The sequence below is a fragment of the Mustela nivalis genome (assembly GCF_964662115.1).
Source record: "Mustela nivalis genome assembly, chromosome: 1".
NCBI lineage: Eukaryota > Metazoa > Chordata > Mammalia > Carnivora > Mustelidae > Mustela > Mustela nivalis.
Window position 1 is genome coordinate 164,611,684 of NC_139020.1, and position 24,739 is coordinate 164,636,422.

Sequence of the window (24,739 nt, forward strand, 5' to 3'; positions counted from 1 at the left end):
AGAGAGAATGCATTTTTATTGATTGTACAGTTTCAAAGACCTCATGTCTCTTGGAATCTGTACAATTGGGTTCACAGGGGCTGCGAGGATAGAAGATCGAAACCTAGACCAGGTGTGTGGGGGTGTAATGGATGGCCAAGGCAGCCGTGCCAAATGTTGTCTTTGGGGCGCAAATGCCAAGTCCTGGGAAAAAGTAACTTTCAATGGCCAGAGCCTTCCCTTGGGGGCTGACAAGTTAGCAAATCATAAGCTGTTTCTCACAACTCTACTCCACTAAAATATTTTTCATTCACGTGGGAGGAGGACATCAAAGACAGTCTTAAAGAGAAAGACAAATCACAAAGGAGCAAGACTCAACCTAGAGGGAGGAAGAAAGAGCACAGTAGTGGTTGGTACACTAGGCCCCCTACATTCAGACCTGGATTTATGACATTACTGCTGAACTAGAAGGGACAGAGCTCTGCTCTAATTGTGATACATGCACAAAAAGAAGGGACCCTTCTTCCTAAGTGCCTGACTGTCCCAGGTATGTGAATGCAGTGTTGAAGTGTCATCATAGGAAGTCAAGTAACTGCCAGCATGCTGGCCAGGCTCCTAGAAAATTAGTACTCATGCAAGTTAATCAGAGAGCACAAGATGAAGTTTCAAAGGGAAGAATTTTTCATGAGTAAAGTCCCACCAGGGGAGGTAGCCAAGGAAACAAATTTAAAAAGTGATAGTGGGAGGAAAAGCCATTCTGCCAACCTCTCCAGGTTCAAGTTCACTTGTTCCAGAACAAGGGAAGAAAGATGGCTCAGACGAAGAGTGGAAAGAGTCCTGGACTTCGAAACAAGAGAATTTAGTCCACATCCTGGTCCTAGACACATATTAGTTTAGTTTCCTAAAATTTCATTTATATGAAATGCCCAGGATAGCAAATCCATAGACAGAAAGTAGATCATGGTTACTGGGCCTGGGGAGTGGGAGAAGGGAAGAGTGTAGAGTAACTGCTTATGGGTATAGGCTTGCTTTCTGGAGTGATGAAAATGTTCAGAATTGGTGGTGGCAGCTGCACAACCTTGTGAATACACAAGTGTAAAAACTGCTGCCTTATACATTTTTAAAGGGTGAATTTTATGATATGTAAATTATATCTCAATTAAACTGTTAAAAGATCAGAATTAGAAATCTTTCCCAGATAGTAAAGCCAACTGTGAACTCTCAATGATGTAGACGAAACAGGTAAAGGACTGATTTTAGAAAGGTCTCAAGCCTGGACCTCCTTGGGGATGCTATCTCTAGGAACTCAGCCTGCACTTCACTCAGTCTCCCAGCCCTGAGTGAGGGAAGTTCTGAAGCTGGTTTGCACCTGTTATTCATACCTGGCCAAAGGCAGGACAGACAGGCAGGGTGGTGGCCAGGACAGAATAAATTCCCCAGAAGACAGACAGAGGTGATTTTGCATTATTTGGAGGAATCTCTGTTCTAACTGCACAGCTATGCAGGCCTATGAGGAACTTTGGGAACCTAGAAGTTATACTTAGTCTGGGGGCATGCATCATGCTTTTTGTAGTTATCTGTGAGTGTCTGTTTTGCAACATCTCTAACAGATTCCACTGCTGTCTTTCCACCAATCGCACCACATCCCATTTTGACAGCCATGCATTTAGACTGCTTGTAATTGATTTCAACAGTTATATGAGCAACTAGTACATGTCAGATCTGTGTTAGGGGCTAATGAGATAGCAGAGATTAAGAGAGTCTCTGTTCTGTGCTGATGATTTTGCATATGAGTCTAATTTCCTTAACTATTTTTTAGAATTTTTTTGAGGGCAAGGGTTATGCTTTCTATTTCCCTAATTAAGTCCAACTTGAAGCTTAGTAAAGAAAATATTTCTTCTGACTGCAAAGATAAATGTTCCTCAAGGGAAAGAAGCCCAGAAAACTAATGCTTTAATGAATCAATTTCACAATTATGCAGAGATTGTCCACCAAAATCTACTCTTCCATTCTTAAACAGAAATAGAGTACATATATGCTGCTTGAGGTGGGGCACCACGCTTCCCAGACTCATGCTCTCCCCAGTGAAACCTGAGCAAAGTGATGCATGTCCTTGCCTGGCAAGGCAAAGTGACAATTCAGGTTGTTGGGTTGTTGCTGTTGTTTTTTTAACTTTTTGTTTGGTCTTTCTTTCAAGATTTTATTTCAAACAAGTTAGCTAACGTATAGTATAGTATTAGTTTCAGGGGTAGAATTTAGTGATTCCTCACTTACATATAAAACCGATTGCTCATCACAACATGTGCCCTCCTTAATACCCATCACCCAGTTACCCTATCCCCCCACCTACCTCCCCTTCAGTGATCCTCAGTTTATTTCCTCTAGTTGAGTCTCTTGTGGTTTGTCTCCTTCTCTTATTTTATTGTCCTTCCTTTTCCCTATGTTTATGTTTTGTTTAAATACCATACAATTTCACTCCTATGTGGAATTTAAGATACTTTCATTTTAAGTAGGTCCCATGCCCAACATGGGACTTGAACGCAACGACCCTCAGTTTAAGAGTCACATGCTCCACAAACTGTCAGTCAAGTGCCCCCTACAATTCCGTTTTAAGCAATACACAAATACAAGCTCTCTAGAATGATGGGAGCCTTAGAGGTAAGAAGACTGAACCCCAGTCCCAGACTATTAAGTGGGCAAGAAATAAACCTCTTTTGTGTTTGGGCCATTATGTTTTGGAGTCTCGTTTAGCAGTATACCCTACACTAAGACAGCTCTCTCCAGTGCAAAATGGTTGATGCCTGACAAAATACTACTTGACTGCTAATTCACCTCATACAATGTGGAGAACAGGATTCTTATGGTGCTAACCCCTGGCAGAGACCCATTAGGCTTCCAGGGACTCAGAGAATAAGGGATTTATCTGGTGCTATGCAAAGCTGAGATACTCTTGGCATCTACAAATGAGTACTAGGACTGTTAGCTCTTCAGCTGTACCTTATTCCTCTCTCCATGCCCAGTGCCTAGCACATTCTATTGTCAAGATACAGAGGAAGCAATCAATAAGTATTTCTGAAATAAGCATTACCTTTTCACATTTATTACAGCACAGAGCACACTAAAATGCAAACATGTATCTTCTACCTCTATCCATTCCCCATGTTTCTTAAGTCTTTGTATTTCTACCACCTGCCCATCCAGCATGTAAGAGGCATTCAGCATCTGATGAGTAAATTTATAACGATTTCCCCTACAAACCCATGCAGGTGTAAGGCAATAAAAACAAAGAAAGAATAATAATGAAAATAATTTGCATATGAAGAACTCCTTTCTTCTGTGGTACTCCAAGTACTTCCATTAAACTCCCTAGCTGTCTTAGTCTGTTTGGGTTGCTATAAGAAAATATCACAGACTGGGTAGCTGATGAACAACAGAAATTTATTTCTCATAGTTCTGGAGGCTGGAAACCCAAGATCAAGGTGTCAGCAAGGTCCAGTTCTGGTGAAGGCCCTCTTCCAGTCACAGACTGCCCATTTAGCTCCACATCCTCAAGTGGTGGCAAGGGCTTGTTAGTTCTCTGGCGGTCTCTTATAAGGCACTGACCCCACTCACGAGGCCTCTGCCTCATGACCCAATCCCCTCCCAAAAGCCCCCCCTCCTGACACCATCACCAGGGTCATCAGGTTTACAACATAGGAAAGGCAGGGACACAAACACTCAGACCAAAACACTAACCATCCTAAGACAGATTCAGAAAATCACAGACTTGTAAAACTGGAAGGAACATCAGAAGCCAAGTGCCAGAGATGAGGAAACTGAATGTGAGGAAATTAAAAGCACTTATCCTAGGTAAGAGAGTTAACCCGCCTTAGATAAGAGGCTGGCCAGATCTAGCACTGCCACTAGGGCCACGCCTCATTCCTGCCCATCTCCTCAACCACATAGCCTCCAACACTGCAGGTATTCAACAGTGCAATGAAAAGATATGACCAGTCAGATCAAGCAATTTCTGTGAAAGTCATAGCTGCGCAATCACAGATATTCTTACCTCCATCAACTAAAATTTCTGGATCACTTGAGTTTAAGATGTTTGGATTTTGTAATAAGATCAAAACCTAACTTCTATGAACTACTTTTTTCCTGTAACTAATTGTTCCTAAGAATACAATTATTAAAATCTTAAAAAAAAAAAAACAACAGAACATAACCCTTCAGTCTAGTCCAGAGTAAAGATGGGAGCGAGTTTAGCTTTTAATTAATGTTAGAGTCTTGAGATCATATTAAAACTACACTGCTCATATGCCCCCTTGAACAACTCCAGCTAATTTAATGCTTATACACTGTCAGTTTTTTTCCTTATTATCTCATAATTGTTTCAGAGGTAAGTTAATCTCTACCAAAACAAGAGAGAGATTACCAGGATTTGACTTGTTTTGACAAGCAATCACAAGGAATTTATTACAGAGCAAGAAAGGTCTGAAGAGAACAAGAAACACCAACACATACCTTTTAAAGATAAAAAGACTAATATATTTTTTACTAGGACCACGTTTTGTTTATTTTTCCTAAGCCTTTCTTTCTCCTCAGAGTGTGACACGTTATTTATTTCAGCATATCAGATCCCTGATTTACCTGGTATAGGGAAAAGGACTAATACCATTTTAGATTTATGTTACGCCATTAAATTTTGCAATTTGAGATAGAAGAATCAAATGTGTTGACTTTTTGAGAGATTTTAAAAATATATTCTATGGCTAAAATCAAGAACACAAGAAACAACCGGCATTGGCAAGGATGTATAGAAAAAGAACCTTCATGCACTGCTGGTGGGAATGCCAACTGGTGCAGTTGCTGTGGAAAAGAGTATGGAGGCGCCTCAAAAAATTAAAAATAGAATTACTGTATGATTCAGTAATTGCACTATCGGGTATTTACCCAAAGAATATAAAAACACTAATTCAAAGGGATACATGCACCCCTAATATTTACAGCAGCATTATTTACAATAGCCAAATTATGGAAGCAGCCCAAACTTCCACCGACTGATGAATGGATAAAAAAGATGAGATATACATATATACAATGGAATGTTATTCAGCCATAAAAAAAGAATGAAATCTTGCCATTTGCAATGACATGGATGGAGCTAGAGAGTATAATACCTAGTGAAATAAGAGAAAGACAAATACCATATGATTTCCTGCATTTAAGAAATTAAACTTAAGGGACGCCTGGGTGGCTCAGTTGGTTAAGCAGCTGCCTTCGGCTCAGGTCATGATCCCAACGTCCTGGGATCGAGTCCCACATCAGGCTCCTTGCTCGGCAGGGAGCCTGCTTCTCCCTCTGCCTCTGCCTGCCATTCTGTCTGCCTGTGCTCGCTCTCTTCCCCTCTCTCTCTCTGATAAATAAATAAAATCTTAAAAAAAAAGAAAAGAAATTAAACTTAAGAATTTAAAGACATAAAATAAACAAGCAAAGGGGATAAAAAAGAGAGAGAGAAATCAAGAAACAGACTCTTCTGTTTTTTATCTTTAACAGATGGTTGCTAGAGGGGAAGGGGATGAAGGGATGGGTTAAATGGGTATTGGGGATTAGGAAGGACACTTGTCATGATGAGAGCACTAGGTGATATGTGACATTGTTGAATGACTATATTGTACCTCTGAAACTAATACAACACTGTATAATGTGGAAGCATTGACTACACTGAAGCCTTCAATTCTTCAAGTACTAATCGTCTCAGAACCCCTCAATATGGTTTCAGCTCCACTTCTCTGTGTGGAATTCAGTTTGAGACTGCAAAGAGCCTAATCAACAAATCCAATGACCCTTGCATTGAATGCTGACCTTTCTGCTTCTGACACTGTTAATCAACTCTTTCCTTCCTGAAAGCATCCATCTATGGTTTCTGTAGCACTTTTCTGGTTCTTCTTCCTCTCTGAGAATTCTTATTTCCTTTGATAGTTCTGTATCTTCCTTCTTGCACCCTCGATCAGATCCACTCACCAGTCTGGCCCTCTGTTCTTCTTACATGATAGTCTTCCTCTCTTAGAGCCTCATGATCTCCTCTGCATGGACGACCCTCTCCCTGACTCCAGGGCCTCCTGGGCATTTCCACCAGATGATGTCATCTCAAACTCAACATGTTTTAAACCAAGTATAACCTCCTCCTAAAATCATATCCCCCTCCTGGAATTTCTGTTTCTGTAGAATATAACAAAATGCCCCTGGCTACTCAGACTACAACTTCAGAAATCTATGTCACTCTCCTTCTAAATTTAGCCACCTTGGGCAAGCCATTTTACCTTCTGACCCACAGTTTCCTCGTCTGAAAAAAAGAGAAAAATCACATCTGGCAGGTCTGAAAGGATTATGTATATGAAAACACCTGCATAATTAAGTCAATAAATGTCTCTCTTCTCTCCAGCAGTACCTATGGCTCCCAACCAGGGGAAAAAAAAAAAACACCAAAAAACCTCTTTGAGAGTATATGTTGTGTTTCATTGTATAATGCCTTACACAGTGGCTTGTATGTAGAAGTAGCCTAATAAATGTTCACTGATGTCCATGGATAAGCAACTGAAGGAGTAAATGAAGAAGTATCAATAAGGAATCACAAAATATTAAATAAAATCCAAAGCAGAAGGGCTACTATCTACATCTCAACCAATCTAGATGATATTTGACACCTAATAGGCTCTGATAATTACCTGCTGGAAAAAGGTATATCCAATAGTCCTAAGCATCTAGCACTTGTCTCTGTGCATCTAGCACTTGTCTCTGGGGGGTACAAGAGAAGTGAAAAGCTGGCCCTGCTTCTGGGGTTCCCCAAAGGTCCCCCTGTGGCTCACCTAAGTTTAAAGTTAAGAATGTTCATTCCTCACAGAAAGCAAACACTTTAGATTTTAAGCCAAAAAAAAAAAAAAGAAAAGAAAAAAAATACTCACATGTCAAAAGCACTGAACTCCAATGTTAAGCGAGCTGGCAGCCCAGCAGAATCACCTGGACAGAAGCATTATCACATTTTCCATTATGAGTCAGTAACAGCAGCATTCATAACTAAAATGTCTGTGAATAATTTTGTTCTCTTTCTTGAGCCCTAAGTGCCCTGTCCACTTCCTGGTCATCCATATTCAACAGGGACTTAGCAGAAGATGCCAGAGCTTTTCTAAATTGGAGGAATTTGTCCAGACTATAAAAAAAAGATTCATTGAGAAAAAAAATTTCCAATCTCCTCCCTCAGCAATTTTAAGTAGTCAGTATTAATTCTTTGGGTTAATAACGGGAGTCTCACTACTCTCTTTTCTTTTCCCTGCAACAGAGGAAAAGAAGTGAAAACGAGTTTGTGTCAAAAGCCAGGAAGTAAAAGGGGATAAAAGGTATGGCACACAGAATATAATCAATGTTACTGTAATAGCACTGTATGGTGACAGAGAGCAGCTACGCCTGTTGTGAGCAGAGCATAATGTATAAACTTGTCAAATCACTATGCTGTAAATCTAAAACTAATGTAGCACTATGTGTAAACGACATCCAAATAAAAATTAATTAATTAAAGACGGTCAGGAAGTAAAATAGAAACCAGTGAAGAGCATGAATTATAAAAGACAAAGGTAGGAAAGCTGACCCTATAGTGGAGGGCAGAGAGCATAACAGAAGATGACGGGATACCGAGTTACTGTCACCCACCATTGTAGTAATAGCCCTTAATGTCCTTGGGACCTTCATCCAGCCGGTACTCATTCAGTTTCCTCTGGGTCAACTCATGCCAGAATCCAACGTCCAAGGCACTGCTAAAGGGAGCGAACTGCAATTTGGACAGTCCAGGATCCCCCGGAGCTGCTGCCATTATTTGCTGCCTACTAGAAAACAAAACAGAACACAGCAAAATAGCACAACATATGGTGAGGGGAAAAAAATTGTAATAAGGCATAACCAAAACAAACAAGCAAAAAATGATGGGAGGTATACAGGCTACCTAAAGACCTAACTGAAAATCACCCTGATTTGGCCTATATTGCTAAGTTTCACCTCCTGACAACACAAATGATTTTCTAAGTAAATCCTTTCTCTTAGGCCTTTCTGACCTTTACCCTCTGGGTATCTCCCTTTCTTGTTCAAGTCAGTCTGATGGCAGCAAAAGTGCTATGCCTTCATAGACATAATCAGAGTCACAGAAATTTTTGTCCTCCTGTGTGGTCCTGGAGAACTTCACACATGCAAAACCCGAGTCCAGCAGGTCAGAAATACAAGGCCAACTATACAAGCTCTGAATTAGAGCTGCACTTGAGCACCCCCTGCCCCTGCAGAGGAGAGAATGAAAATTTCTGCCCACCTAACCTGAATTTTTTTTACATCCCATCTTTTATCTTTTAAATGCACGGAAATTTTGCATTTTACTGTATATACATATTTTAATATTTCATTCTCCCCCTGAAATCATCAAATAAATGTGACCCTCCTGGCAATCAGGCATGCCCACACTGTAAATCTCCTACTCCTGCATGCACACTCAGGGGGACACCACTGCCAGCTGGAGAAGCACAATACTAGAGGACCTTGGTATTTCCAAAAAGCAGAAGTGGGGGAGGTCTCTTCACTTTCCACTCTAACTTCCCTATGACCAGACAGAGTAATATTTCTGCAGCAGAATGTATGAAGAGTCACATTAGATGACAACAGTTCACATCAACCACATCACAGTTTTGAGCCAAGATTATTACATAGCTTTCTGTTTTCCAAACTTGTTGGATTTGGGAATTAAGATCTAGCAAGCTTTCGGGTACCTGGGTGGAGCCCCAGGTCGGGCTCTCTGCTTAGCAGGGAGTTTGCATCTCCTTCTCCCTTAGTGTGCATGCATGCGCATGCTCTCTGTCTCTCTCTCTCTCTCTCTCTCCCTCTCTCTCTCATAAATAAAATCTTTTAAAAAGAGAGAGATAACAAGCTTTTGACTGATAATAACTAGATGGTAAAGTGCAAAGTTAGCACTACATGAAAATGCTAAAATTCCAGGAGGAGAGGAGTATGGAGTAGGGAGGAAGTCTCAGAGAAAGTGCTCTTTAAAACTCTCCACCGCCTTAGTATGCATTCTCAGTATCATACGTTAGACAATGCCTGACCCGAGGTTTTCAAACTTTCCCCACCTTGAGGGCTTATTAAAAACTAAAGATGAAGCAACACCTCGGTGGCTCAGTCAGTTAAGTGTCTGCCTTCAGCTCAGGTCATGATCTCGGGGTGCTGGGATGGAATCCCTTATCGGGGTCCTTGCTCAGTGAGGAGCCTACCTCTCCCTCTGCCGGTTTCTCTCTCTCCCTCTGACAAATAAATACATAAAATCTTAAGCAAAACTAAACTAAACAAAACAAGACTAAACTGAGGATGCCTGGGCTCCAGCTACTGGAGAGGAGAAGGGAGGATGAGGGTGACCAGGAGTCCCCAGGTTTGACTAGTGCCTAGGCAGGTCTGATTCAAGTTTGGTACTACTTGATGGGTTCAGGCCACTGGCACTCTTACTTTTGGAGGGCCCACCTCTTAACCATTTCAAATATATTTAAATGTAGCCTCATCCCATATTAAATAATTTCTGGCTTTTAATTATTTGAAAGGCTTTTTATAATTCTGTACTCTCAGAATGTTCATCTCTTTCCAGGTCACATCTATTTCCATTGGCCCAGGGAAAGCTTATGGATCCCATGCACTGAGACTTCAGTGCCCAAAGGAGAAACAGACCCTCATATAGGTGATCTGGGGGCTTCGCACTGAGAAATGTGGGTCTAGAATACCCAAATGGCTTCCTCCAATCATTCCCTTCTACTCTTCCTCCACAATGTTTTCTGCTATTAGTTTTTGAAAGAATCCATGCTCAGCCCTCTCCTTGGTCTGTAAGTTTTCTTAAAAGCAAAATTATTCATTATCTTTTTTTTAAAGATTTATTTATTTGTTTATTTGACAGAGAGAGAGAGGGAGAGATCACAAGTAGGCAGAGAGGCAGGCAGAGAGAGAGAGAGGAAGGGAAGCAGGCTCCCGGCTGAGCAGAGAGCCTGATATGGGACTCGATCCCAGGACCCTGAGATCATGACCTGAGCCGAAGGCAGCGGCCTAACCCACTGAGCCACCCAGGCGCCCCAAAATTATTCATTTTCTACATTAATTTCTATTTATATGCCAGTGAACTTTAGGACTATATTTCTAGAGAGCTAACCTCCAAACAAACAGTTGACCTTTGAATAACACAGGTTTGAACTGCACGAGTCCACACCTACATGGAGCTTTTTCCAATAAGGTACAGTACTATAAATGTATTTTCCTTAAGGTTTTCTTAATAGTATTTTCTTTTCTCTAGCTTACTTTAAGAATACACTCTATAATACATATAACCTAGTTGTTTGTGTTAATCGACTATGTGTTAATGCTATGTGTTAATCGACTATTGATGTTATCAGTAAGGCTTCTGGCCAAGAATAGGCTATAAGTAGTTAAATTTTGAGGAGTCAAAAATTATACATGGATTTGACTATGTGGGGGTCGGCACCCCTAGCCCCCACATTGTTCAAGAGTCAGCTGTATGTTTTAAAGCCAAGACTTGGATTTCTCACAGACAACTCAAGTTTGGCAAACCCCAAACTAAACATTTCTTTTCTTTCTTTCTTTTTTTTTTTAAAGATTTATTTATTTATTTATTTGACAGAGAGAGAGAGAGAGAGAGATCACAAGTAGACAGAGAGGCAGGCAGAGAGAGAGGGAAGCAGGCTCCCTGCTGAGCAGAGAGCCCGATGCGGGACTCGATCCCAGGACCCTGAGATCATGACCTGAGCTGAAGACATCGGCCTAACCCACTGACCCACCCAGGCGCCCTAAACATTTCTTTTCCCAAAATTCTGCCTATTTCCCAGTATGTCCTAGTTAACTTAATAGTACCAACTATATCCGAGGTCAAAACCTCAAAGTCATCTTCAGTTTTCCTATTTTTCACATTCAGTAAATCAGTAATTGCTAGAAGCTAAACCTTAAATGGGCCTCTGGAATGAGATGAAGGTGACAGCTACAGAGCATTGACCAGGACGAGGCACTGCAGCAGGGCATGCACCTGAATTTACTCCTCTCGAAAGCCCTAATAAGTGACAGTTCCGGTTTTACAGAGGAAGAGACCGAGGTTCAGAGAGGTAAGAAGTCCACAGAAGGACATACAGGTAGGAAAGTGCAGTGAAGTGGGGAGGGAGAGGATCCAAATTCCATATGCCCATATTCTTCATGCAATTTTGTGCTTCCTGTATCCAAGTCAGCCTCCCTTCTTTCCTCCATCCCCCTGCACAGGTCAGGCCCACCATCTCAAACCTCAGCTCCTGAGTTAACATGCTCACAGGTCACTGCCTTTGTCTTCTTCAATGCTTTCCACTATTCTGTCTTCAAACAAGACATCTATGTTGCTACTGGAACTGATTTGCATTGGCACTCCCTTGTTTAAACAAACAAAATCTTACCAGCCTTACCCCCAGAAAGAGTAAGGTGTCAACACTGTCTCAGCTTGCTTGTTTCCCAGCCTTACGCCTTTCCCTCGGAAACCTCTCCCCATCTCTACCATGAAAACTCCTTCTCATCTATTAAGATTTTTTATGAAGCTCTCATTAACTAACACCCACAGTCAGTGAGCATCAATGGGTCCCTTCTCTGTGATGACAGATGAAAACTTCATTAGGGCGTTTGCCATCATGAATCATACTTGCTTTTTTGATTATATGCTTTTCAAAACTTTTTAAATAATAGCAGTAGTAGGGGTTCCTGGGTGGCTCAGTGGGTTAAGCCGCTGCCTTCGGCTCAGGTCATGATCTCAGAGCCCTGGGATTGAGTCCCACATCGGGCTCTCTGCTCAGCGGGGAGCCTGCTTCCTCCTCTCTCTCTGCCTATTTGTGATCTCTCTCTGTCAAATAAATAAATAAAATCTTTAAAAATAAAAATAATAATAGCAGTAGTAGTAATAACTATTCTAATTGAATTTTTATTCTGCGCCAAGCACTAAACATTTTACACATTATCTTAGGACAAGCTCAAAGTGATTGCATTATGCCTAATTTATAGAAGAGAAATGGAGGCACTGAGGTATCAAGTAACTTGCCCAAAGTGACTCAGTTAGGAAGGAAAAGAGCTGAGATTATAATCCACGTTGATTAGCTTCAAAGCCCCAACTCTTTCATCACTATATCTGTACTGCCTCGAAGGGAGACACCCCTTTTCAGAACCTTTTTATTGCCTATCAGCCACACATATGTGAAAAAACCATTTTGAAAAACATTTTCATACTAACTTACTCTCCAACAGAGTCAAAAGAAAAAGGTCATAGCCAGAGTAATCATTCACTATGGAAGGAAATCAACACAGCAGCAGACAGTGGTACAAATGGATCTCTGAAAGCCTCTGTGTGATGGGTCATCAGGCTCCTACATGCTTTAGTCATCCACAACTTACTCTTAAAGGTCAGTGGTAACTCATCATCATTTGGATGACCCGATGAGGTCATCAAGATGGAATTTTGCCAGTGCCAGAGATGAAAGAGAAGACTCTCTCCTATACCACACTTCAACAGCTGGGAAAAAAATGACTCAGGAAGACCACTCACAAGATGACAGATGGGCATACTAACAAAGTGATATGCATAAGAGACACATCCTTTAAACATTTTCTGACTTATTTGAGCCTTTAGAAATTTCAAACAGAACCCAAGAGCCTATTTCACAAGAGAAAGTGGTTGGTATTCAGCCACTGAACTACTGCTTGACAGGCTAAGAAAACAGAAAGGTCCTCAGCAGCAGCAATATGTGATGAGGACATTGCTGGAAACATCTGAAGAGCACACTCAAGTATAACTGCATCATTTAAGAACCCATACATCTGTGTCACATTGCCATCTCCTTGAGCTGGAAGGGAAGATCTAAGGAAGTAATGATCAGAATGGAATTCTGGAAGGAGTAGTGAGTTATAGGTACAAAGTTATTTGTCACTAACCTAGATCCAAACAGCACCTGTTTTCTTAAAAAAAAATGATGTGCCTGTACAACCCTAGACAGCACAAGGTGAGAATTCTGGCCTCTGCTTTGCTTAGAAAGTTAAAGATTTTATCTACCATACTTCAACACTCCAAACAGACATAATCAAGGAAGGAAACTGACAGGGACATCAATATAAGTGTGGTTCAACTTCATTTCTAACTATTTCTATCACATTCAGGATGTGAAACCTGGGAGTTACACAAAATGGGATTGTGTCACTTCCACTGAAATAGAGAGGCTTTGATGAGGATTCAACACTGTCATGAGCAAGAATCCCAGCAGTAGCCAAAATATCCAGTCAAGATTTAACTTAAATAGCAGGTGGGTAAATACAAACTCTGGGGCTGTGTGTACCCCCCAAACGTGGTGCAAATTTCAGACTTTATGAAAATAAAACTAAGTCACACTCAGCAACTTATACAAAGTAGGAGCTCATAAAACACCAATGTCTGAGTACTTGCCAAAAGTGTTTTTTACAAATGGTCCTAAACCTTGGGTAGTGCTGTTCTTTAAAGTCAAATCCCCACAGGAAATGGGTGACAATGGTTGCCTCCCAAGAAAGCGACATAGAGTCAGGAGAGAGACAAGGGTGTAGAGAGACTTATTTTCACTGTATGGCCCTATTCTCTCTGAATTTGTGTTCAAAATTCAATGAATTTTGTGTATGTGGAATAATAATAGAGAAATAAATAAAATAATTAAAGAAAAAGTCCCAACCCAAAGGCAAGACAGGGAATGAAAGGCACCCAAGACTACGAGCATAGCAGCTTTAATTCCAAGAAACAATACCTGAGAGATCCCTGGTGCAAACCATGTCTTACTCATCTTTCTTCAGCCCTCAGCACACTGCCTAGACTATATTAGGAGCTCAGTAAATGTTGACACACAATAATAGTCCTCTTCCCCCAAAAAAGGCCAATAGATGGATCCTATAATGAGACAAATTACAGCAGACTTTAAATATTACTAATAGCCTGAACTGTCCAAATAAGAAACAGATTGGCTGGAGAGATAATGAATTTTCCATTAGTGGAAGTGTCCGAGCATATATTAGATGATTATTTGCCAAGTCATATTGTACAAAGGATTACTGTATCAGGCAGTCAGATGAGACCAGGGTTTTGGCAGGCTTTTTCTGAAAAGGGCCAGATAGTAAATATTTTAGTCATTGCATGCCAAAACAGTTTCTGTCATAGTTTCTTCTCCTTTTTTACAATGCTTGAAAAACGTAAAAATAATCCTTAGCTCATGGACTGCATACACACAAAAAGGCCTTGGTCAGGATCTGACCTGAAGGCTGCAGTTTGAGGACCCTCGGACTAGACGATCTTCCACACCCGTCATTTGGTGAAGCAGTCCGCAAGGCCACAGTTGCTGTTCTACAGTAGAAACCCTGTAATGTTGCAAATACATCTTTATGAACTGGAAAACCAAGTCTACACAGAACACTCACACATATGTCAGCATCATTAAGCTACCATGAAGCCCAATTAATATTTACTGAAGCTCAGAGCATCTGGGTGGCTCAGTCAGTTGGGTGGCTGACTTGATTTCAGCTCAGACCATTTCAGCTCGATCCTGGGATCGAGCCCCACATAGGGATATTAGCTCAGTGGGGAGTCTGCTTGGGATTCTCTTTCCCTCCCCCTCTGCCCCTCCCCGTGCTCTCTCTCAGATAAATAAATAATGCCATTAGTGGCATGTCACATACAAAACTGGCATATTCCCACACATCTGATGTTTCCTACTTTTTCCTGGACCCCTACTACTACCTTCCAACTTTTCTGGAGCCACCTTGGTGGCCCCACCGCTCCTCACCTCTGACTTGATGCTGAAGAAGCATCAAGCTGCTTAGTGCTCCCCTCACATACCTGCTGTCCTGCCTCCTCAACTCTGAACAAATAGCTAGCTGTCTAAAAGACACCCTTGTCCCTGTGACTGACGCACTTGTCAAAATCCAGCTCAGAGGTTATCTGCTCCAGAAAGCGTTCCCAGAGCTGCCCTTCACTCTCATTACTCTGTTTGCTCTTCTCCATTGGCTACAGTTAATCACTTCTTCTCTGAGCTACCTCCACTTTTAGTATTATTGTCCAGCTCTTCTCTGATCTGTCTACCCCCGTCAATCTGATTGTAAACTCTAAAGCTACAGATCCTGGATCATATTCCTCTCAATATACCATAGTCTCTTGCACAGTGGCTCTCAAACGTTACTAAGATGAGTTCTAGAAACCTTTTTTATGGGTACCTTCTACAAGAGAAGCAAAAGAAAGAAATAAGCCAGGCTTCTGCAATTGGGAAGACAAAGCTTATTACCACGGAATGTGGTGATTAGAGTAAGAAATCATGAACAACATATGGAAATAGTCCATATACTCAGAAGGTCTCTAAACCTATTGTTTTTTTTTTTTTTAGGACTAAGACCTTAGTAGGCAAGAGATATGCATGTACAAATCAATTGAAATGAAACCTTAATAAAAAAATTACAAAATTAGTAAAGAATAGATCTTTCTTCCTGAAAATATTCCCAGGGTACAGGAGTTAAAAGCTTACATTCACAGTCACAAAGTAACTTTCCACAAAAAAATGATTAATTTCAAAGGAGAGAAAAAGTCACTTTACAGTGACAAAATCTGGCAGACACCATCCTCATGGAGGGAATAAAGTTAACAGCAGCATCAGTGGGACGAACAGACATGCATGCTATCTGATGGAATGCCACGAAAAGCACAAACATCTATAGCACTCGGCTAAAAACATGACTTGGAGCTCAGTGAGAGGAAATGTCAGGTAAACCCTAACTGAAAAATATTCCATACAATGACTGAGACTGGCTTATAATCTTCTGAAGTGTCAAGGTCTTAAAAGTCAAGGGAAGACTACAGAATTGTTCCAGAGTGAAAGAGAAAGACATGATGACTGAGGGCAACATGTGATCTTGGGTTGACACTCTGCTTCTATAAATGTTGCTACTGAGACAAAATCTGGATGTGGTCTCTGGGAGAACAGTATATGAAAGGTCTTTGTCTTATTCTTGTAAGGTTTTTTGCAAGTTTGAAACTGTTCCAAAATAAAATATGAAGACAATTTTAATGCCTGCACACACCTAGCCTATGTTACATTCAGCAGGCAAAACCAATTAACATGATAGAAGTTAGAAGAGTAATTATAGGCTGGGGTGGGGCTAAAGACTGGGAAGGGGAAATAAGAAGCCTTCTGGGAAGCTGGACATATTCTATATACCTTGAGCTGGGAGCTGGTTATAGGGCACATATATATGTAAAAACCCATGAGCTATAGATCTATGGTTAGTGAACTAACTACAGAAACCCCAGCTGGTTATAGGGCACATATATATGTAAAAACCCATGAGCTATAGATCTATGGTTAGTGCACTAACTACAGAAACCCCAGTATTCAAGCTACCATGACCCTACAAAGAACCTTCCTGTATTCATTTAATAGTTAACAGATGACCTATTTAAATCTAGCTTTGGTGAAAAGAAATTCATTGCTCTAAATAAGGCTAAACGAAGTATCATTTCCATAAATTTCCCTGGCATCTGTTTTAAAGAAGCTAAAGAAGGAAATATTTTGGCTTTGCTGCTTAGATAATTAATTGGAGCAGGAAGGCTCCCTGTTGAGTCTGTCCAACTGGTCTCCCTCTGGTGGGGGACCAACAGGATTGGACACAGCAAATATTAAGCCAGTATAGGATTTTTGTAAAAATGAAGAAGTAAAATTGGTAGAAGATAAACAACAATCATGGTGATAAAACAAACTTGTCTTCAGGGAAACTAGACCCTTGGAGGGACAGCAGAAAAAGAGACCAGCCTCAATGTACTAAAAAAATGCCTTGCTATCACTTTCCACCTATCTTCATTGGGTTTTTATTTGTCTGCTTTGGGAGGGCAGGGGTACTTTTAATGGTTCAGAGAAGGGAGGCTAAAGTGATAGCAATTGGGGGTCTGGTCTTCAGATAGACCCAAGTGTGAGTTGCAGTTCCAACTCTCACTGGCTGAGGAACCACGGGCAAGGAACTTCATCCCCTGTGCCTTGATTTCTCATCTGCAAAATCAGGATAATTGTACCCAAGCCCTGAGGTTGTTGGGAGGGCTAAATGAGAAAGTGTGTGATGTGCCTGTTCCAGTGCCTGGCACAGTCAGCAGTCAATTAATGGTATGGCTATTAGTTCTTGTCAACACATCCTCCCACGTTAGCCAACAGCATCTGACTAATGTGGTTGCCCTTCCCCATACTCACTATGAAAATTTTCTCTGCCTCCAACACGCCTCATTGAAGCCTCCCCTCCCTCAAAGGAGCACTGCAGTCACAACAGAGGTTTAATTAAAATGGAACGGATGGTCTCCTGCTATAGGTCATCAAGAAGTCCAGAGGAGTAAGTTCTAAGGGTTAGGAGCACTTTGTGTTCAGTTTCCCTGAAGCCGTGTGGGACCATTCACTTAGCAGAAGTGCCAGAATAACCGCAGTCTGGCCCCAAAGTACCTTCTCTGGGCCAAAATGGAGCACAAAGAGCAGACTTCTGTTCTCGTTCTCCCAGCTGCGAGCTCTGGCAGTCATTAAAATAAGCACCAAACCATATGGCCAAGTCCTACTGACAGAGTATATTCTTAGCTGCTGATGGGTTAAAAAAAAAAAAAATGAGGTGGAGACGGTCAGGAGTGGGGAGAGGGCCCCTTTGGCATATGGAGCCAATGCATGTTTTGTCAGCTAATAATGCTTTGTGAGTTCATGAGTTTTGGAAATAATGTGCAAGGCTGCCAAAGAGGGAGGTTTACAAGCCCTCCCTTCCAAAAGGAGGTGGGGCAAAGTTCCAAACTTCGAAGACAGATTAGGCTTAACCAGAAGACGAAAACTCAGGACTCCTACAGGGGAACCAGCTGGATTCAGAAGCCTCGATTCCTTTAAAAAAATCACATCAGAGTCAAGATGCCCTTGAGCCAAACCAATGTCTCCACAAGACACCAAGTCATCTAAAATGGCTCTTTTTATGATTGTACTGTGAAGTGGTCACAGCTGATCACATACGCAGAGAAGATAACTGCTATTGCAGATGAGTGGTCTCCCTCGTTCCACGTATGCCACCTTTACCCCTACAAATCGACATTATTTGCTTCTTCAAGAAGTCAATCAGAGAACTGACAGTCACCTCTAAACTCTTCAAACTATAACCTTCATTCTCACTGGCTACTTGTGCAAGTTGTTTTTCTTTGGTTTTCCTTCTGCTTTAATAACCTTAAGCTTCACACACACTCTGTTCTTGTTCAGCCTGTTTTTGAGAATGGTTCCACTGGCTACCAGCACTGTAGGGCGTCCAAACCTAGGAGGGAGAGGTAGTGACAGCTGTAAAAGCTGAGAAGGCCTGTGAGAGAGGAGAGACAATACAAGGAAGATGGAGACTGGTTGCCTGCTTTTGAGTCCTTTTTGTTACCTGTACCAATCAACAGTGTCACTTTGCTCCATTCTGTATATGAGGGACAGGCACCTGGATTCACCTGAATCACTGTGGAGCCTTGTGTCAACCAACAAGTAAAATCCGTGATACTTTCCTGAAAGCTGGCTGAGTTATGGAGGCTAGCTTCTGAATAACAGAGGCTCTGTGGTTTTCAGTTTCAGTGATATTTAAGGAGTCCTGGAAAAGGAAGAGGGGCTGAAAGATTGGGCCAAGCCAATACTTGATACCAGATATTCAAAATATTGATTTCCAAAGATGAGAATAGGGTTGGATTCTACATCCCACTGGACAGAGATTTTGCTCCCAGGAGGGGTGTCATGTGGGCCTTTCTAGATCACGTGGCACTTTTGTACAATTAGGAAACTGCAACCCTTCCTCAAGACGTTTTACTTCCTTCCCTTAGAAAATTGCTGTAATACACTGATAGGTTGGCTCAAGACATTTTACCCTTTATTGCCAGAAAGTTGGTGCTACAAAAACAAACCCATGATGCCTATGACCTATACAAAACACCCCTCAGGTGTGGCCTCTTACTCAGTGTACAACTTGGTACAACCGAATGAAGCAGTTCCAAGTAATTATAAGAAGCCACTACGGTTTAAGAATAAGTCATAACAGATTAACAGCACTTCTTTCTTGATCAAAGAATCCCAGACATAGGACTTAGGATATCTGGACTTCAGCAAGGTTTCTGACAAGAATGCTCCAAATATCCTAGTAGACAAGATGAAGATGTCATAACTGGATATACTGACATAATCAGAGGGATCAAAAACTGGTAAAGTAGTCTTATCCAAAAAATGTTGGTTAAGGTATGAACTGATGTTAATAAGGAGCTAATAGGTGTTCATTGGCTCATTCTTTGGTTTTGCCCAATTTATTTTTATTTGTCTGTGTGGACAAATATTCATCAGTATTTACTAAGTATTTCATGTGTGCTGAACCCTGTGTTAGGGGTCTGGAACAAGGAAACAGACACAGAAATCACATAAACAAATATTTTAAATAAGGTATAGTTACCGCATTTTACCAATAACCTGGATAATGATAAAGGTTTGCTTATCAATTCTATACACGACATTAAGCAGGAAGGAATAGGTAATATAATGGATAATAAAAGTTCAGAATAAAAAAGGTTCTGACCAGCTGATATAACAGGCCTATTTTAGTAGGACTAAAAACTTCATAGAGGTAAACATAGGGTCTTAAATCTAAGTAAAAAAAAAAAAATTGGACAATGCAGCTGATACATTGGAGGCAGTATGGTAACGGAAGGGCCTAGCTTCATAAGCCAGAGACACCTGAGTTAAAAATCCCACCTCTGCTACATCTAGCCACACAACCTTGGGCAAGTCATTTAATTTCTCTGAGTCTGTTTCCCCACTTATAAGATGGGACATCAATCGTATATAGTTGTATCACTGTGTGGATTCAACTATAAAATGCATGTATCTGACACAGGAGGTACTCAAAAACATAATTAATGTTTCCAATAAAATGTGTCAGAGACAGAGGGATTTCCACTTAGTTATTTCCTCAATAAACTTCAATATAGTATGCACAAGTTCTTGTGCTATATTTCAGCATTTAACGGCAAAATGCTAAGGTCTTTGCATTTTAGGATCTAAGTTTTGAGGGTCAGACAGACTAGGAATGACAGTATAACAATCTGCATAAAACTAGTGCTGCAGAGTATAAGTGTTTGTACAGACTGTTAAGGGAGGAGGAAGGAGAGGTACCTAAATTAGACTGAAAAAGCAGGGATTTATATTTTAGTAAAGATCGGTATTTTAGAAAGGGCACTGCAGCACCACTAAGGGCCAGACAGGGCAAGCAGCTCAGAGGCCATGCAGGTATAGAGAAAGAAGTGAGAAGAGCCCAGACTAAGGCAGTAGGAGAGAAAATGGAGGGGGAAATGTGTTAAGAGATATCAAAGAAGGAAAATCTGTAGAACTCTGATGACTACCTGGGACGGGATGAGAGAGAAAAGTCCAAGATGACTCCAAGGCTTTGGCTTGAATGACTAAATGGAAGGAGGAGAATGAGTCAGAATGGATGTAGAAAGAACTGTAGGAGGGAAGCTGATGAGCTTCACTTTGGACTGAGTTTGAGGACTGGTTCTCAGGAGAGATCCCAGCTCAGGGCACAGAACAGGGGTCTTTGGCACACTAAGTGGGAACTGAAGTTGGGGGTGAGAAGAGCACAGAGTGTAAGGCAGAGCCTTGGCGAAAACTAGCATGTAAGGGACAAAAGGAGGAAAAAAGGATACAATGGATACAGGGGAAACAGCCAGAGAGATAGCACAAAGCAGGAGTGGTTTTCATAAATGAAGCAATACATCAGCAATATCAGATGTGCTCAGAATTCAAGACAAGGAAGGAAAAAATGTTCAGGAGTTTTGGTAACACAGAGGTGTGAAGACTAGGGAGAGCAATTTTGGAGGACCTGTGGGTGGAAGCAGGATTTTAGTGAATGACGACTTCAGGAAGTCAAGAAATGTGGTTGGGAAGAGGTGGTGTGATGACAGAAGTTAACAGGAAAGTGTTCTGTTTTTCCCAGATATTTAAATGAGAAGAGATGGTTAAGCAGGAAAGAAACAGAATAAATGATGGAACCAAGTCCTAAGGAAAAGAAGGAGATGGAATCTCAGCACAAGTAAAAGAATTAGCCTTAAACATATTTCTTTCACAAAATTAGGCAAAGTGATACGGTCAGCTGGAGATAAGTTTGTAAATGATAGCAGTTGAGGAGTCTTAACTGATGGTTGCAACTTAGTGAAGTCAAAGGCAAGGTTAGGAAGCTGGGAGAGGAATGAAAATCTGAAAGACAAGGAGAAGATGGGCAAGAGAGCTGTCCAAATGCAGATGGGGAGTGCCAAGTCGCACCAGGAGCCCACAGCATGATAGTGGACAGGATGTGTCTACAACAAAGACTGGGGGTGGGGCGGGGTGGTGCTCAGGTCACCACAAAAGAAGTACAGCCCTGGTCTGTATGGTCAGACTCCCCAAGGAAAAAGATCTTTTACATACCACACTCTCAAAGACAGACTGTCAAACAGGAAAAGTTCAAGGGAGGGTAATCACAACAAAGGTGTGAGAAAACCCCAGATGTGATCACCTGGGGTTGGCCTGACACCGAGTTGTTGGTACCCAGTCTTCCCGGACCATGGGGTTGTATAATATCTACTGGGTAACAAAGCAGCATCTCATTATTCTCCCTCAAATACACAACCAGGCCTTACACTAGAGATAGGTAGAAGGATCAGGAAATAGAAAAAAGGAGGAAGAAGGCATTTCAGAACTTCACTTCCCATGGGTCAAAGTGGAGAAAAGAGGCCATTTGGACTTTCAAATAAAATCCAAGAGGCGATCAGGGATAACAAATCAAGGACCACTAATCAAAGAACTTTGTTATTACTTACATCCACACACAGGATCCATCCCCTCCATCCCATATCCCAATTCATCTTCCTCCTCTCCCCATGTGGTGTTATCCATGGTGGTAACTATCAGTCCAGCAAACCCCTTCCTTTGTCCCTTAAACCCACCCATCTGTCTCCCTCCACACAGCCACTGCCTTGGTTCAGGCCTTCCTCCTCTGCCACCTGGACCAAAGCAACAGTGTCCTCACTGGTTTCCCTGTGGCCCTACCCTGTCCAGTGTAATCACCATGGAACCGTCTGGGTACTTTAAAATAGATGAGAGCATGTCACACCCTTTTTTAAACTTTCACTGCCTCAGCTCTCCAACACCATACCTTCAAGAAAGTCCAGAAATCTTAGCATGACAATATTAACAGCTAGTTTATCATTTACCATCTACCAACATCAAGCAGGTAACATAAAGCATTCAATTCTCACAGCAACCCTGGAAGGTTGGCTTATGTGAGGAAACTGAAGTTTAGAGTGATTGCCTAAGGTCTCAAAACTAGTTCAATGGCAAAGCCAGCATAGGTACACAAGTAACTTATATTCCAAACTCTGTGTTCTTAATTATGTATTATACAATCTCATGTTGCCCACAAAGCCCTTTGTGATCTGCCTCCTGCTTACCTTTCCACATTCATCTCTTAGCCTGGGTGAACTACCTGCAAGTACATCTGCTCACACCATTCCCAATGTCTGCAATTCATCCCACCTCCACTCCTCTTCTCCTAACTATTCTTGCTCATCCTTCAGGCCTATGGGCAATATGTCCTCACAGAAGCCTTCTCTGATGCCTCAGCCTGACTTAACAATTGCTCTAAGTCCTCCTCTGGCAAATCTCAATAGCTTCATACCATAGTGCTGTGGTCTATCTCCCTGACTTAAAAAATAACTCCCTGAGGCCAGAGATGTACATCTTGACTGAGAGCCCTGTACTTAACTCCTTAAAGAATTTCAAAATCATGTCACATGAGGGTTAGGGAGGAGCTGGCCAAGAAAAATGGAAGGGGAAGCAGAGATGTTTTATGCAGCAGAAGCAACAGGAGCAAAGGGTCACAAGTGAGACACAACCTGTAAACAGTTTAACAAGACCAAAGCACAGAGGGATGGAGAAACAATTAGGCAATATGAACTTTCACAAGACTGGCTTTTTCTTCATTCGCATGTTAGCTCTAAAGTCATCTCCTCAGAGAGTGCATCTCTGACTAGCTAGATTTTATACTAGCTCCCTCCGCTTATCCCCAGTTACTCTCCATCACATTACTGTTTCTTTTTTCTAGGGTCCAACAGGATCTGAAACACCTACCATCCACTAAAAGCACTATCTTATTAACAATTGCCACAACTGCCACCACCACAATCAAAAGGTATGCTCCATGAACAGCACCTCTACATCAGCGGTGCTTATAGTGATGCCTTGAACATAACAAAATTCTCAGTTGTTGTAGCATATACTATGGGTAAATAAATTAAATGTGCTCAGCCTGGAGAAGAAATGGTGTGAAGCAGAAGATAAACTAGCAACTTTCAAAGGTGTGTGCGCAATAAAGTGGAAGGGAGAGCCCAAGGGCCTCAAAGAGGGAAAATGAGCTGAGATTATGGGGTAGCTGCTTTCAGCTCAACATATGGCCTAAGTCAAAGCTAGGGAAAGACCAAACAACAATAACCAGAAATAGTGAGTTTTCTGCCACTTAAGAAACTTAACCCGTGGGCAGGGGTGTCACAAAAGAAATCCAAGTATTCAATGGGAAAGGGAACCTGGGACCCAGAGGCCTGAAACTGGCAATCACAGATATGCCAGGTTCCAGCTGTAGTTAAAAAACATCTTTTTAAAATTGGTTTTGAAAAAACTGTAGTCGTCAGTGTTTAAAAATCAAGAGATTACACGAGTTTTGTTTTCATTTCTCCAACTTCATACATGTTAGTGCTGTGCTCATAAGCTCAATTAAAAATACGTTTGACTCTGATATGAAAATATATTTCTTACACCTACATTTACCTTACCTGACTGAATAAGCATTAAACTTTGTAACCCTGGGTCAAACTGAAGAGTAGAGAATCTTAGCTCAGAAAGCCCTTATAAAAAACTGGCTTCACGGGCGCCTGGGTGGCTCAGGAGGTTAAGCCGCTGCCTTCGGCTCAGGTCCTGATTTCAGGGTCCTGGGATCGAGTCCCACATTGGGCTCTCTGCTCAGCAGGGGGCCTGCTTCCCTCTCTCTCTGCCTGCCTCTCTGCCTACTTGTGATCTCTCTGTGTCAAATAAATAAATAAAATCTTAAAAAAAAAAAAAAAACAACAACTGGCTTCACTTAACGCCCTCGCTTCACAAACGACATCATCACTCCCATTTTACAGATGAAGGAAGAGAGGTGACATGCCAGAGTCACAGAGCAAATGCAGGCAAAGCCAGAATAAGAACCCTGCCGTCCTATCTCCGGTATCCCAACACCGAAGATTCAGAGGATTCCTTGCCAGACGACAGGAGGGGCTGACATAGGACATTAGAGCTTTCTAGTCAGAAGACCCCGGACTGAACAATTCCCGGGGATGTGGCTGGAGAAGGAGGGTGAGAGCCGGAGTCAGTGACTCCCCGGAGAAGGGAGGATCCTGAAATCCACCAAGACTTTCGCCCACACTGCCGAGCTCGCCCCTTCCCACCAGGGCCTCCAAAACTCAACCCACAGGACCCCCCACACTCCCTCACCTGCGCGGCTCACTTACCGCCGCTCAACTTCCGGCAACCACGGCGTCGTCCGCAGCGCGCGCCCCGATGACGCAATATAGCCCCGCCCGCCCGTTCTTCAGGGTTAGTGGTGCGCC

The 24,739-nt window shown here is 41.8% G+C and overlaps 1 protein-coding gene across 27 annotated transcripts in view; it reads right to left on the minus strand.

Moving 5' to 3' along the window:
* The window catches only part of ATG7 (autophagy related 7), a 243,135-nt gene extending 218,404 nt beyond the window's left edge, over positions 1-24,731 (minus strand). For 7 of the 27 annotated variants that reach the window (XM_082749199.1, XM_082749192.1, XM_082749190.1 and 4 more), the window contains exons 1-3: positions 24,641-24,731; positions 7,669-7,841; positions 6,927-6,981 (exon numbers count right to left, since the gene is read on the minus strand). In XM_082749199.1, coding sequence (XP_082605325.1) covers positions 6,927-6,981; positions 7,669-7,828 — 215 coding nt within the window. In that variant the 5' untranslated portion in view covers positions 7,829-7,841; positions 24,641-24,731. Of the gene's footprint in view, positions 1-6,926; positions 6,982-7,668; positions 7,842-14,312; positions 14,416-24,623 lie in introns of all 27 variants that reach the window. The other 20 variants (XM_082749201.1, XM_082749193.1, XM_082749191.1 and 17 more) reach the window with 10 other exon arrangements.
* Between the last annotated feature and the right edge of the window lie 8 nt (positions 24,732-24,739).